This window comes from Amblyraja radiata, chromosome 28 (genome assembly GCF_010909765.2).
Source record: "Amblyraja radiata isolate CabotCenter1 chromosome 28, sAmbRad1.1.pri, whole genome shotgun sequence".
In the NCBI taxonomy this organism is placed as follows: domain Eukaryota; kingdom Metazoa; phylum Chordata; class Chondrichthyes; order Rajiformes; family Rajidae; genus Amblyraja; species Amblyraja radiata.
Genome location: NC_045983.1, coordinates 16,987,248 through 17,003,537, shown reverse-complemented (window position 1 = coordinate 17,003,537; position 16,290 = coordinate 16,987,248). Strand labels below are relative to the sequence as shown.

Sequence of the window (16,290 nt, the reverse complement as noted above, 5' to 3'; positions counted from 1 at the left end):
CTAAACATGCTATACATAAGCAACTTTGCTGAAAATACAACAGAACAGATAATTTGAATAAAAATGACATTGCTCGGAATACTCAGCAGGCCAGGCAGCAAGTGTAGAAAAATAAACATAATTAATGTTTCCCTTCTGGAACAAGAGCTCAGCAGCTTGAGTTTTGATGAATGTCAACTACTTCTCTCTCTCTACAGAAGCTGCCTAACCCGCCGAGTGTTTGCACCATTTTCTGTTTTAATTTCTGACGTTTGCAGATTTGTTTTAATTTAATGGGAAACATTTAAATTAGAATAAATGGCAATTATGTCTGAAGAAGCTTAGGATCCCGACCTGAAACGTCGGCTGTGCATTTCCCTCATAGTGTAGATGCTGCCAGACCCGCTGAGTTCCTTCAACAACAAAAAAACCTTCACAAAGTGCTGGAGTCAGCGAGTCAGGCAGTATCTCTAGAGAACACGGAGAGGCAACGTTTCTGGTCAGGAGGTAGACAAAAATGCTGGAGAAACTCAGCGGGTGCAGCAGCATCTATGGAGCGAAGGAAATAGGCAACGTTTCGGGCCGAAACCCTTCCTCTGGTCAGGATCCGTTTTCTTTGTGCCTACTTCCTCCAGCAGTTTGTTTTTTTCGTTCCAGATTTCAGCATCTGTAGTCTCTTGTGCCTCTGAATGCCATCCATGCTCAGCATGAATACACAGTATTTGCGAACGACCTCATTTCTTCAGCGCAATATTTACCGCAAGGAGGCATCAGTAGTTGGATGGAAACAATTTTAAGTATTTCTAATTTTGAATAGCCTTCCACTTAAACAACATCTGGAGTAAAGAAGCATGCACCATTTCAGTCCAACTGTAAATTCTCATCGAATAAAAAAACCACACGTATTATGCAACCAGGCATGTAGCAACATAAACGCGATAACACGCATTAGCGATGAACTATGCAGCAGCAACGTTGTTTGGCAACAATTTAAACCTTTCTAATTTTGAAAAGCTTTCCACATGGGCAACATCTGGAATAAAGAGGCACGCACAATTTCAGTTCAGTTGTAAATCCTCATGGTATAAAACGCACATATTATGCAACCGCAGAGGTGTAACATCATACACGCGATAAAATGCATCAGCGATGAACTGTGGTGCAGCAGAGCATGCACCGGCAGCAGCAGAGCAAGCAAGCGAGATGCAGCAAGCACCAGGGGGCCCGGATCCGGGCGAGGTTCCACTTTAAGGGGCGGGCGCTCCACCGCTATCATTTCTACGGGAGCGGCGAATATCGCGAGATTTGCGCAGATGCAACATGGCGGACGGTAGGTGTGGAAGTGCTGATGGGCGGAGAGCAGGAGCGGGCGGGCGGGCGATGCTGGTCGCGGTAGACTCACCGCGGGGCAGGGAGCGCCGTCTCCCTGAGAACCCGACGCTCTCCCCTGCTCCTCATATTAAACCAAGTCCCCACACCCGCCCTGTCCCTCTGCACCCCGCCCCTATCCAACCCAACCCAACCCAACCCACATCTTCCCCTCTCACTACACCCACCCAACGGTACACGGTAAACCCCGCCAAACGCCCCTCCCAAAATCAAACGCTGCCCTCCACATTCTCCTCTCCCCCTGCATCCAGCCCTAGTCCTCCCCACCCCCACACTCTTGTAATTGGAAAAGAGAGTCCTGTTTGATAGCAATATTTTCCCTCACTTGGCTTACGATTACATTTAGTCTGGGTGGTAGTCAAGTAATTGGATTTGTCCTTTGCATATTATGTGGGCAACGTTTTTCATTTTTGGGTAGCTGCCAATGTTGTAATTGTGCTGGAACGGCAACTGGTAGTGGAGCAACCCCATTCATACTTTAATTGACGTATTGCCCAGGGCCATAAACTTTGATTTATCCGGTGTTCTCAACCATATCTTGAGTCCGCTTGGCTTCTTATGTTGGTGGAATTCACAGCAGTGGTGAGATGAACAGTGTTGCAAATACTTTAGCCTTTAGTACCTGTGTGCTTGGACTTACCATCATTGGTAAGTGGAAATATTCCTGAAGTTTCATTCCACATTTTGCTACCATTCCCAAAAGCAAGTGGTGCAACTCCAGGTCTTTGATCTTATGACTGAGTTCACTTAACTGTTCAATGCATCATTAACAGGTTTGTCAAGTTAACACCTTGCTTTTAAGTAGACCTCATGGCATGCCTTTCTTTCAACTAATGATCTGTTTGACTGTGAGGTTGCAGATTGTGGTACTATACAGGCCTGTTGTGTGTTGTAGAACCTAATGGATACCAAGCTTAGAGCATCCAAAGTCCATTTTGAGTGGCCAGTGTCACAGGTGATTAAAGTTACCTTATTGCGAAGATGGAATGTTGGCTCGACTCGGATTTTGAGGGATCACTCTCCTAATGTTGTTGGGATGGGTGAGGAAAATGATCAAGTAAATATACTTTGGTGGTTATTTTGCAGCATTTCCCAAATATTGCTGACCATGGAGGCACACTTTATTAGGCAAGGCTGGATGGAAGGTGGAAATCAGGATGTTTCATTTAAGATAGACATAAAAAACTGGAGTAACTCAGTAGGACACTCTGGAGAGAAGGAATGGTTGATGTTTCTGGTCGAGACCCTTTTTCAGATGTCACCCATTCCTTCTCTCCAGAGATGCTTCCTGTCCCGCTAAGTTACGCCAGCTTTTTGTGTATGTCTTTGGTTTAAACCAGCGTCTGCAGTTCCTTCCTGCATTCATTCAAGGTTGCTTTGATACACATTTTCATGGGTCTGGTGATAATGTAGTGGACTGCCAGAGTTGCTTCCTGCGTGTATAGCCAACCCTCCATTTACAAAGGGGATGTGGTCCTGGAAATGTCAAAAGTTTAGGCCAAATCTTTTCAGCATTTGGTACACTCTCCTATATAGAGTGAAACACCTCAACAACAAGCGTCACACCAGCTAATTATGCCAACCAATGCCCTCGCCACCAATAAGTCCCTTTTAGTTTAAAGATACAATGTGGAAACGAGCCCTTCGGCCCACCGACACTGCGCCGACCAAAAATCACCCATATGCATGACCTATCATACTCGGGACAATTTACTGAAGCCAATTAACCTACAAACCTGCATGCCTTTGGAATGTGGGAGGAAACTGGAGAAAACCCACGTGGTCACAGGGAGAATGTACAAACTCTCTACAGACAGCACCTGTCACAATCGAACCTAGATCTTTGATGCTGTAAGGCAGCAACTCAACTGCTGTACCATTGTGCTGCCCCTACGTTCAAGTCCCTGCATTAGATTCATACCCTTCTATTCCTTTGCAATTCATATACTTTTGCAGATGATTATTAAATGTGGAGTATCTGCTGCTGCCACTGCATTCCAAATCCCATCCACTGAAAAATTCCTGCTCTGATCTCAGTAAACCTTATCTCTCACACCTTAAATATATGCCACATTGTTAGACATCCCTACCACGGGAAAACATTGTTTGTGATCTACCCTCTCTATTCACCTCATAAATTTTTAGTTCTATATTGGGTCTTCAGCATTCTCTGCTCTTGGGCTATTGAACTCAGCCTATCCTGTCTCGTCATACAACATCATGGTGACTCCTCCACACCTTCACTGCAATTGCATCGCTCCTGTTGTGAAGTGACCAGAACTGCACATAATAGTCTGCATGGCCTGACCAATATCTTACGGCATTGTGAAATGAAGTCCCATGAGATGGGCAGACCGTTCGTTATGGTATAATGCTCCTAAGAATTACACTTATTCCGAAGAGTCAATGGTTTTATTGTAAAAATTAATAAATAGAATGTTGGTAAATTATGGAATTGCTCTATACACACTGTGCTGATTTCTCTGATTGATCTGTCCTGCTGGTGGGACAAGACGTACCCAGAGAATATGATGAAATCTAGCATATAATGAGTTGTGGTTTTGTGAGCACACCACCGCAAGCTGCTGTTTGACATGGCTGTGGAAATGGACTTTCAACATAGACTGGTGTTGTTTGAGTAGAACTGTGCAAGGTTGCTTCAGCTGGGAGCAACTTTGCTGTGGCTGAATTTGGTTGATGTGTTATTTGTCTAGTTATGTTTTTTTGCATTGTAATGGTTATGGTACAAATGAATGGTTTGTCCATTTTCAGAGCGGGTTTAAGAGTAGCCTCATGATTGTGAGTCTGGCATTGCCCGAACAAGCAAGGTTGGCACATTTCCTCTCCTGAGCCACATGGGGTTTTATTGTTAATAAGACTAGTAGTTTTTGGTTTTATGAAATCCCATGGTGCCATGTGGACGTTGGTCCTTTAATGCAACATTATTCTTGCCAATATTTTCCCTGATAGATCTTCAAAATGATCATCTGGGTTCCTGAGATTTGGAGAGGTATTGCCTAATCTTTGTCATCCAAGCTAAGCATCCCCAGGGCCAAGTATTCCTAAGGGAAAATTATGTAGTACTGCCAGATGTATGCTTGCGTAAAGCAATTGAGGAATGAATTTGAAAAACTGTTGGCCCAACTTGGATTGTTTTCTCTAGAACATCTGAGGTTGCGGGGAGACCTGATAGAAGTTTATAAAATGATGCAAGACATGGGTAGGAACCTTTTAACTCGGGTGGAAAACTCGAAGACTACAGGGCGTAGCTTTAACGTGAGAGGAGCAAATTGTAAAGATCTATACAAAGTGGTGGATGCCTGGAACGTACTTCCTGTTATGGTGGTGGAGGCAGATACAATAGTGACATTTAAGAAGCTTTTAGATTGGCACATTGATAGGGAATGGAGGGATATGGATTATATGCACGCAGAGAATCAAGATCGGTTTAACTTGGCAATGTGTTCAGTATGGACATTGTAGGTCGAAGGGCCTATTATACCTGTGCTGTACTGCTCTCTGTTCACACACAAGAACCCCAAATTTGCAACATTGTTGTTAACATATTCCAAGCGTATCTATTTAATTAGACTTGCTAATCAAAAATTGTCTGGCTGCTAAAACATCTGGGGCAACTGCTAATGTAATTCACTGGAGAGGTTAGATGGGAGAGGATCCACGCAAGTAGAATTCTGCCTACTATAAATAGGTTGCAGGTTGTAATAAAACTCTTTGTGCTCCAGCTAGTGAAATTGCTGCTTTGTTTGTGTGTGCATCCAGTTTGTCCAGAAAATATTGATAAATTCCTTGCCTCTTCTGTCTATATTGTGCACGTTGGCCAGAATGATGCACCAAATTGGAAGAAGTGCAAGTGCTTCACTTTTGAGTTTTTGGGTCTCAGGAGGATGGAAATGTGTAAAGGGGCAGGTATTGCATCTCCTGTGGTTATGTGGTACGGTGCCAGGGAAAAGGCTGGTGATGAAGATAGAAGAGTAAATAAGGGAAGTGGAGGTAGCTTCTCTTTTGAATGCTGGCAAAAGGAGGGGAGGCTATGGCTTATGACGGTCACAATGGTGGTGGCAGAAATTGAATGTGGAGGTTGGGTGCATTCTGGAGGAGAAGGGTAAGAAGGCATAAATAGTCGTGCAAGGAATGGTGCAGATGCAGTTTGGACTATGTTGAAGATAAAACTGGGTATAAGAGAAAATATGTATGGAAAGCAAGATGTGCAAAATGTTGTCAGAACGTACAACAAAGTGGGGGAAAACAAGAAGGATGGATGCTGGGTGAAGAAGTGCAGTGAAGGTAGCCGTGGGTTTATAATGGATATTAGTTGCTCTATCCCTTGAGATGGCAATAGAAAAGTCAAGAAAGGGAGTAGAAAAGAATGATAATGTTTCAGGGTGATAACATTTTGCGAAGGATTTACTTTTTTTCTTGGATGCCAGTTGACTATAATCGGATATTAAATAAATACTAATTTCATTGGGTGTGACATTTTTGTTGAATATCAGGAATTTCTTCGGATGTTGTTTATTTATCACCTTGCTATCGGAGAAATTCTCAGTAGCATCATTTGAAGACTTGTATGGCGATTGGTGTAGGCACCAAGTTATAACTATCAGGTCAGTGGGTTCACTGGGCAATAATTGGGTCCTTTCTGTATGCTATCTTTGAAGAGATAATGATTGTCAGAATGCTTTAGTCCTGTTTGGTAGTATAATGGTGCAACCTGGAGAAATCAATACATAAATACCAGTTTCTTCAAAGGGCTTTGGCCCACAATGTCTGCACCAAACATTATGCTTAGACCAATTATTGACTGCCTACACTTAATCCATGACCCTCCATTCCCTGCATGTGCATGTGCATGTGCCTATGAATGCCACTATTTTATCTGGGTCAATCTCCAGGTTGAAGGTGAGAGGGGCAACGTCAAAGATGCTTTTATACATTGGGCAGTGGCGTAGGGTGGGTTTTGCGCGCCCGGGGCAGTTTAAAATATTGCGCCTCCTCATTAGCGGTTTTTGGTCTCTTCCTTCGGGGGATGCGACTTCTTTTGTCGTATCCCCCGTCTCCGCCTGCGCCGAGGCCTAATGGCGGCTTCGGAGCTGGGGCAGCGGTAGCGGCGGCTGGGACAGCGGCAGCGGCGACCAGTACTCGGAGCTGGGCAGCGGCAGTGGCGACAGTGGCAGCGGCGACCAGAACTCGGAGCTGGGCAGCGGCAACGGCGGCTTTGACAGCGGCAGAGGCGGCTTTGACAGCGGCGGCCTGGCCTCGGAGCTGGGACAGCGGCAGCGGCCGCCCAGGCATCGGAGCTGGGATGGCGGCGGCAGCGGCTGGGACGGCGGCAGCGGCGGCCTGGCCTCGGAGCTGGGACAGCGACAGCGGCCACACGGCATCGGAGCTGGAGCAGCGGCAGCGGCGACCTGGCCTCGGAGCTGGGACAGCAGCGACCAGAACTCGGAGCTGGGGCACGTTCCGGCGGCAGCGGCCACTCGACCCGACCGCGGGCCCAGTGAACGACAGCGGCGGCTGGGACAGCGGCAGCGGCCTCGGCGCAGAAATCGCTGGTTGGTTAAAATTGTTGGATACATTTTTAGGGGCGCAAAGAAATTGTTAGATAAAAAAAATTATAAAATGGCAAGAAAAATTACATTTTATTACAATAATTCAGGGGAAGGCTGGTAAAGAGGTGCAGCGTGCCTTTAGAACAATTTTTTTTTGCCATTTTACAAAAAAAAATTATCCAACATTTTTTGCGCCCCTAAAAATTTAGAGCCCGGGGCAACCGCCCCTCTGCCCCCCCCCCCCCCCCCACGCTACGCCACTGACACTGGGTGCCTGGAATGCACTGCTGGGGGTGTTGGTGGAGGCAGATATGATAGTGGCATTGAAGGAACTTTTGGATAGGCACATGGATATGCAGGGAATTGAGGGATATGGATTATGTGCAGGCAGATAAGAGTTGGTCTTGGCATCATGTTTAGCATGTGGGTCGAAGGGCCTGTTCCTTTTTTGTGCTGTTCATGTTCTAATTGAAATTATAATTACTTTTATTTCCAGTTTTGATTTGCTGACTGAACTACGGTAAACTTTGAAATACTGGGGTAGGAGGGGAAGCTTCTTTAACGTTGATAAATGAGGAAGCTTCCTTTTCCAGCAGTTAGAAATTGTCCTGCAGTTTAGTCGGTAGCAAATGGTGGCGAGCTGGCTATCTTTCACGCTACAATTTTGTTTTGGAATGTATGATACCATGGGAGTAGTTACAGGATTCATATTTTGACGATGTTTAAGTTTTGTGAACTAATTGTGCGGTAACTGCCCACTAATTTGTTGGCACTTCCAGTTGCTTATCAGTTAGGCTTTTGTTGTTAGTTTGACTTCTGCCCTATTTGTTGTGTTCTGACAAACAGAGGAGGTGGCCAAGCTGCAGAAACACCTGGCACTCCTCCGGCAGGAGTACGTGAAGCTGCAGCAGAAGCTTGCGGAGACTGAGAAGAGATGTGCCTTGCTCGCAGCCACTTCCAATGCTGAGACTACCACTGACTCCTTCATTTCCAGATTGCTTGCTATTGTCTCTGAGCTTTATCAGCGAGAACAGTACAGGTAAGTCTCTAGTGTTATTCTCTACAATCAAATGGATTATCTTTTGTGGTGAAGCCACAACTTGAATGGAAGAAACTGATAAATCATTTGTTGTGGCTAAAGTTGTTTAACAGTCTCTAACATTGTTTTAAGTTATCAGTGTCAAAATTAGAAATATTAACCATTGCAATATTGAAATTGATCAGTTCTTTTATAACTTCTGTGAAGAAGTTCTTTTATAATTGATCATTTGGTGTTTTTGTTCATGTGCTCCAGTGCAAACCAGTCTGAATGAAACTGTTATGGAAGCTCATTAATAACAAGCAAGTTAACTTTACAGATTGACTGTATCTAAGTTTAACAACATTAAACATAAATAAGTGGGTGCAGTTAAAAAAATGTTGGGATGTTTAATGTAATACCTTCAATCATTGTGCATTTGCACTGCTCTTACAGCGAAGAAGGTAGAGTGAACTCTGAATTATTTTGATTTATGAAGTATTTAATACTCAGTGTTAGATATGCAACAGTCTAGACCATCTTATGATAAATGTTAATGATATAATTAAGATAGTGTAGCGGCACCTGGTGGCAACCCTAGGGCACAACTAACCATCAGCTCAAGAGGGCGGTGTCTTGGTGTGGGATGCGCTAGCCACAGGTTCGGTACCTGAGTTGGTATTTAAGGCCGGACAACGCCCTTGACCTATGTGGAGTAGGGAGCTGTATTGGAGAGAATAAACACGTCTAGTGCACGCAACTCGTGTCCGATTAGTTTTTGGGGGACCCCTTCGCGTCCCCGCCACACTGGATCACATCGAGGTCACCAGCGTGGCGGGGACGCGAAGGAGTCCCCCAGGATCGATAATTAGAGAATTGTCAGTAAATGAAATGGAATTTGGATTTGTTAAAAAATTATCAATGTTTGACATGATTTTTGGGCGTTACAAAATTGCCACACTCTGAAATTATGAATTATTATGGAAATATTAGTCGTGTCATCTGAGCAGTGGGTTTAAAAGTGACCCTCTGTGGGTTAGTTTTGTGCTGGTCTGTAGAGCTGGCTCTGATTGATAACCTATGAATCATGTTTGGTCTGATCACTGTCAAATCAGCATTAAAAAAAAAATGCTTCCACCTCAACTTGCATTTTCCAAGAGTCACGTAAATGTTTTTACTTTTGGTTTTTAAGCTCTTCTCATTTGTAATCTGTTTTTTCTAAACTGTTTGCACTCCATCCAAGCTCTGGGTTGTGACATTATTCTTGGTCACACTTAATTTAACATTGAGGTTTGTTTTCATAACTTTTCTGTAAAGGAAGCAAATTGATGAACTCCCTCACTGTGTGAATTGTAATACCATAGTGGCTTTGGTTGCTCCTCTCCTAACCTATTTTTGTGAATGGTGTGAAATAAAATAAAGGCATGTTTTGTGTCTTGCAGTGATCTGAAAGTGAAGGTTGGAGACAAGTACCTCAATGTTCACAAGTTTGTGTTGGCAGCACGCAGCAATACCTGGAGCCTTGCAAACCTTGCTTCCACCCATGAGCTAGACCTGTCAGGTTTGTGCACATTTACTACTAGGTTTTATTCCGATGTTCTGACTTTGTGTATTCCAAGCTGTCAGTCTACTGTGGGGGGGAAATAGGGATTTTGTTTACTGGTTTCAGTCAATGTTTTGGAAGGTAATTTTTATTTTTTGTCATTATTTTGGTTTCGGACTTTGTTTTTAATTTGCATTTATCTTGATCTCCTCGAGCACATCAGCAGTAAAAGTACTGAAGTGAGTTGACATCTTGAGCTATTGACAAGATTGATGGCAGTATATTAAATGAGGCAAAGTAGAATTGGATTGACTTTGCAAAGTCAAGGAGAAATTAAGTATATTTTTTGAGATGACAGATAATTGGAAAATAATCCATCTATATTATCTGTTGAAAAGCAAGTATTTACAATGTTGAGATCATTTACCTTTTAACTGAATATATTATTTGAAAACATTTGTTGAGCAGAGATTTAATAAATTCTTCTTTGAAGAGACCTGACACCCGAATGATGTGATAAAGTTGTCTAATTTACCCCTAAACATTCGGGCATGTCAGTAGGTTTGGATTTAAGTCACTTTCAATAGCAAGAATCTGGCATGGTTATTCCTGCTGAGTTTTGATTTGTTGTCAAATTAGTCTGCAGCTTTTATTCTTGGAGGACTTTAAACTTGTTTACGGGGGATTTTAGACAGTATTAATGTTTTATAATATAATTCTGGTTTGTAAAAATAAATTTGTGGTGTAATCTCGACATTTAATGACAATGATTATCATTCTCTTTCTCGGCATGACCCCACTTAAGCAGACAAAATTTGAGCAGCGTCTTCACCCCACCCTGCCCACATGATGTAGCCGTTGTACACATGGTGGGCGGCGCGACTCACGTCGCAGCGGCCTCTGCAGTCCGTCTGTCTTTTTATTATTTTTTGTCTTGTTTCAATGTAGTTTTTATTTTTTTTGACGGGGTCTGTGGGTGTGTGTGTGGGTGTGGGGGGGGGGGAACTTTTAAAATCTTTCCCCTGCACGGAGAACCCGACCTTTTCCTTGTCGGGTCTCCGTTGTCGTTGGGGCTGAGCAGTGTGGAGAGGCCTCCGGCAGGAACGACCTAGGGCTCCAGTCGCGGAGCTGCGGACTTTACTCACCATCGTAGAGCTGGCCGAGTTCGGAGCCGGAGGAGCTGTGATGGCGCGCTGCTGCGACCTGATCCCGGAGATTTGGAGGCTCCAACCGCAGGTCTGGTAGACAGTAATACCGGGAGCCCGCGGGTCCCTGCTGGGAGACCGCTTTTTGGGGCTTCCGCAACGGCGACTTCTCCCGCCCGAGTTGCGGGGTTGAAGAGTACCTGGAGCGGGGCCTTACATCACCGCCCCGCGCGGCTTGGAATGGCTGCGGGACTTTGCTAGCGCCCGCCGGGGGCTCCAACACCAAGACCCGGAGTGCGGCCTTGCATCACCCGGCGCGGCGTAAATGGCCGTGGGACAATTACCATCGCCCGCCGGGGGCTTTGACTCTGACATCGGGAGGGGAATGGGGAGTGCAGGGGAGGGATAAGTTTTTGCCTTCCATCACAGCGAGGAGGAGATGCGCTGTGATGGATGTCTGTGTAAATTGTGTTGTGTCTTGGGTCTTTTTCTTGTGTGTATGACTGCAGAAACAACATTTCATTTGAACCTCAATGAGGTTCAAATGACAAATAAAATTGTATTGTATTGTATTGTAACTGTTAATTGATTTCAGTGTAGCTACTGTTTATAGGCTTCATACTGCAAGTGGATTAATCTAAAAGTTTTGAATAGAAAAATTGAGTTATTGCGGCGGTAAATCGATTTTCCTGCTGATGGGGGTGGGGGGGGATATCAATGCAAAGTTACACTGACCGTCTTTGTAACCCTGTTTGCTTTTATCTCGAGAGCCGAGTTTGGGAATTGCTGCTCTACTGTACTTCTACGTTTTGAAAGAGGCAGTTTTTCTGTGATTGGCTATTAGCAAACAGCAGAAATCTTTTTGAAATGATGCTAAATATTTCTGTTGAAGTCCACAATTTAATAGATATATTGAAAGATACAGCATGGAAACAAGCCCTCCTGCCCAGGATCGTTTATCAAATGCTGACCTAACCGGAGTGGCTCTTGTGATGATTTATTGCATTTGGTGGGATTTGGATCACCAGAGGATTGTCACTGACTATACACATTTATTTAGTACTAAATGGTTTGAAAGAAATTCGTAGCTCCCAACAAAAAGGTCCTTTTCCCTCAACTGCTCTAGATAGTAAAAATGGGACCACTTTCAACCACTCTGCAGTGCGACCCAGTTGATTGTAAAACTGTGTCTGGATATACAGCTATTTAGACCTTTCGATCCAGCTGACTTGGTGCTTGATCATATCTGTATTACAAGAATCATTACAAGCTTAAGTGCCGGATAACTTTGAAAGTATTGTGTAGAGCAGAAAGCTACATCCTGTTGACCAATGTTTTGACTAGAAAAGTAAAATTAAGCTGAAAGTGTGTTTCAAACCAAGTATAGACTGGTTGGTACATACAGAGCTAATCAACGAACTGCAACTCAAGGAAATCAACATGCGCATTGGTGGTTCAATAGAGGCAATGTGGCAATTCTGACCAGCTGCATTCTTTTTGACTGAGCTAAATGGAACTTGTTCGTTCATCGAACATCCCCTTAAGCGTAAACTTTGCTCTCCAACCAGTAAAACTGGTAATAAATTAAATGGAGTACATTATGGGGGAAATGAGGTGAGACACTTTGGTAGAAAAACAGAAACATTGATAGATTGGAAAATGTTGATTACAGACCTGTGTGACATTGTGTACAAGTCACCAAATGTTAATGTGGAGATGCAGCAGGTATTTTGAAATGAGATGTTGCCCCTCATTGTGGAAAGTTTAGGTATGATCCTAAAGATCACTTGAACTCAAATTATTTAGGATCTTGGTGAGACAATACTTGGGGGACTGTATACGGTTTTGGTTTCCTTATCCAGGGGCTTACTTTCTGAGGGAATACGGTGAATATCAGATTGGTTCATGGACTGACAGGTGTATCTTACAAGGAGGCATTGAGTAGTTCTCTATTCCTCACAGTTTAGAAGAATGAGAGATATCGATTAAAATGCACAAAATTCTCAAGGCTTTTCTGGGTTTTCTTCTTGCATTTCTACATTGGTGAAAATAGAAACAAAGGAATGTAAGTGTTATGAAAGGAAGGGCTGTAGGACATGCCTAGCAGGGTAGGTTGTGCTAATAAAAAGAGAAAATAAGAGTGCCAATGTCACAGGATGACTTGAAGCAGAATGGGCCATGTTCCACTTTATCCTTTGCTGCAATACACGACTTTATTCTGACGTCAAAGATTGCAAATTTCAAAAACTCCATTCCAGTACTCCTCCTTTTCAATATTTTCTGTTTATTTCAGATTTCCAACTGTAGTAGCTTTTGTTTTATTAATGTTCTTTCAGTTGTACATGTGGCAAGTGCTCATCCTATTGTAATTGATTTCTGTTTCTGTCAGATGCTGAGCCAGATGTGGCCATGTCAATGCTTCGATGGGTTTACACAGATGATCTGGAATTGAAGGAAGATGACGTGTTCCTTATCGATCTGATGAAACTGGCCAATCGGTTTCAGCTGTATCAACTCCGGGAAAGGTAGATAAATTGTTAGATCCATTTTCTATACGAGCAAGAAGATCTCGACTTGGGTCCTCACTGGTGTTTAAATATGACCAAATCAGGCCCAATGACGCAACTTGTCCATACTTAACAAGTTGCCTACCTTAGCTGCTCACATTTGCCTGTGTTTGTTCCATGTTCCTCTAAATGTTTCCTAAATGCTGTTTTTTTTATACATTGCAAATGTACTCACCTCTAACACTTCCATTGCCAGCTTGCTCTATGTACTCACCACCCTCTAGAAAAACTGCCCCTTAGGTTTCTTTAAAATCATGTTTTACTCTTGTGAATCATTTCTGCACACTTTCCAGCCTGTTTATATACTGTATCTCTAAACTAAACAACTTTGCTATTTATAGCACCACCGACTTCCATGCCATCCACAGGTTTGCTAATCATGCCTCCCACATTTGTGTCTGAGTTGTTAATAGATACCACACGTAACAAGGGTCCCCTCACTGATCCCTGCGCTACACCACTCGTCAGAGATTTCAAATTGGAGAAGCATCCATCCACTACCACCTTCTGTCTCCTATTACCAAATTAATTTTAGATCCAATTAGCCAGATCACCTTGGCTTCCATATGCCTTAATCTTCAAGCCCGGCCTATAAGATTATTTATGGATGCAGAAGGCTTTTTGACCCATCTACTGACATCACATTGCAGTCATAATCAGTCATCAGTCCCTTGAGCAAGTTTCCTCCTTTCTATTTCTTGGCATATACGTGCCTTGGCCCCATTTACCTACCTATTTTTCCATATGCCTAATATCATTGTTCAACAGAAAATTGTGTCTCAGGAGTGGGTGGAGTCATCATGCATTTATGAAAGGTTGCTGTGCACAATTTGCATGTGGACAATTTGTATGAAGCATCAAATGTAATATTAGGTTTGCTAAAGAGACGAGCTGTGGAAACATTTGGGGAGGTGAGGGAAGGAATTGTCAATGTTTTGTGTGGAGATCCTGCTTCTGGTCTAAGAGTGGAGATGGATGATGGCCAATATAAAGAGGAGAGGGGGAGTGGTAATGTGTGGGTTGGAGGGCTGAAGGATGATGGGCAAATGGAGGCTGGAGGGGGAGGGATGGAGTTGGGTGACAAGCCGGTGATGGGTTGAGAGGGTGGTGGGTGAGAGTGCGTGTGCAGGAGGTAATCGGTGATGCAGGAGTTTGGAGGTGGGGTAGTGTGAAGGTATGAGAAAGGATAAAAATGGGAGGATCAGAAGGTGAGAGAGAGACAAGGTTTACCTGAAGTTAAATAATTTGGTATTAGTACTAATTGAATTGTAGACTACCTAGGCAGAATACGAGGTGATGTCTCCAAAGAGACTAAAGGGCCAGTCCCACTTGGGCCATCACTTACGCGACAGGCCGGTAGTGACAGTCGCGCGACGATCCCGCGAGAGTAGCGCGCGTCATCATGCGCCTGCACAGCCGTCTGGAGCGGGTGACGTCATTTGAAGATGGACACAAAATGCAGGAGTAACTCAGCGGGACCGGCAGCATCTCTGGAGAAAAGGAATGGATGATGTTTCGGGTCGAGACTCTTCTTCAGTCTGAAAGAAGGGTCTCGACCCGAAACGTAATCCATTCCTTCTCTCCAGGGATGCTGCCAGCTCCGCTGAGTTGCTCCTGCATTTTGTGTCTATCTTCAATCTTCTTGGCCCCGCTCTGGGAGTAGGAGTGGGGGTGGATCCGGATCCGCAACGGCCGTGAGCCCAGGCTGAGTTCATCGATCGTTTGCCTGCTTCTGCTACTGTTGGAGGTGAGACGTTGCGTCGCGCCAGGGTCTTGAGCCTGTCCCACTTTGGCCATCAGTTACACGACAGGCCAGTGGCGCGCGAAGATTTCATGCAGGACCAAGTCCACTCTCCTCCACGCCACTCCACACTCCTCCACACCACTTCCCGCGTTACCCACGCACTACCTACAGGCTAGCAGGTCGCGTAAATGGCGCGCGAAAGACGGCCAAGTGGGACAGGCCCTTAAGTGCATAGGGTGGCACAGTGGTAGAGTTGCTGACTTATAGTGTCAGAGACACAGGTTTGATCCTGACAATAGGTGCTAACTGTACAGAATTTGTATGTCATCTCTGTGACCATGTGAGTTTTCTCCAGGTATTTCGGTTTCCTCCCACATTCCAAGGACGTGCAGGTGTGTAGGTAAATTGGTTTCTATAAATTGTCCCTAGTTTATAGGGTAGAACTAGTGGACGGGTGATCACTGGTTGGCTTGCTTGGTAGGCCGAAGGTCCTGTTTCCATGCTGTATCTCTAATTAAACACTGGTAGGGGCATGGCAAGTGAAATGTAATGTGGAAAAATATGTGATCATCCACTTTGGTTTAAAAAAGAATAATGGCGGAATTCTTATTAAATGATGTTTTTTAAAGTCTTTATTTTTGAAGAACTGTATCATTGCCCCAGAATCACTCAAAAGTTATTATTTGGTTACAGTAATCAGTTAGGGAAGGAATGTTAAAGAGATTCAGCGGGTGTAGCAGCATCTATGGAGCGAAGGAAATAGGCAACGTTTCGGGCCGAAAACCTTCCCGAAGGATTTCGGCCCGAAACGTTGCCTATTTCCTTCGCTCCATAGATGCTGCTGCACCCGCTGAGTCTCTCCAGCATTTTTGTGTACCTTCGATTTTCCAGCATCTGCAGTTCCTTCTTAAACAGGGAAGGAATGTTAGCCTTTATTGGAAGAGAATTTGATTGCAAGAGTAAAAACATGTTATAATTATACAGACCCTGGTGAAGTAGCTGGAGCATTCCGTCCAGGTCTGATCTCTTTACCCAAGGAAGGACATACTTGTGATATAGGGAACGGAGTGAATGTTCACTAATTTGATTTCTGGAATTGCAGCATGTTGGCTTGTGAGGATAGATTAGTGGAGTTGGCCGAGATTTGTCTCTTCGATGTGCCAGGAAAATCTGAGATATTGCTCTTAGAGCCCTAAAATTACATTTCTGTTTCTCTTTCTCATAAATTGAAGCATTTGGGATTAGTCTTATTTCTTCTGTGCACTGCCACCAGTGTTTGCCTCCTTAGTTTTTGAGTAAACAGAGCTGAAGTATACAGGACGTGTTCTAAACGTG

General features: G+C 44.0%; 1 protein-coding gene across 1 annotated transcript in view; it reads left to right on the top strand.

Moving 5' to 3' along the window:
* The first annotated feature begins 1,202 nt into the window (after window positions 1-1,202).
* The window catches only part of ankfy1 (ankyrin repeat and FYVE domain containing 1), a 58,663-nt gene continuing 43,575 nt past the window's right edge, over window positions 1,203-16,290 (top strand). The window contains exons 1-4 of the mRNA XM_033045936.1: window positions 1,203-1,309; window positions 7,785-7,977; window positions 9,399-9,517; window positions 13,034-13,169. Of these exons, the coding sequence (XP_032901827.1) occupies window positions 1,300-1,309; window positions 7,785-7,977; window positions 9,399-9,517; window positions 13,034-13,169 (458 nt within the window). The 5' untranslated portion in view covers window positions 1,203-1,299. The remainder of the gene's footprint in view (window positions 1,310-7,784; window positions 7,978-9,398; window positions 9,518-13,033; window positions 13,170-16,290) is intronic.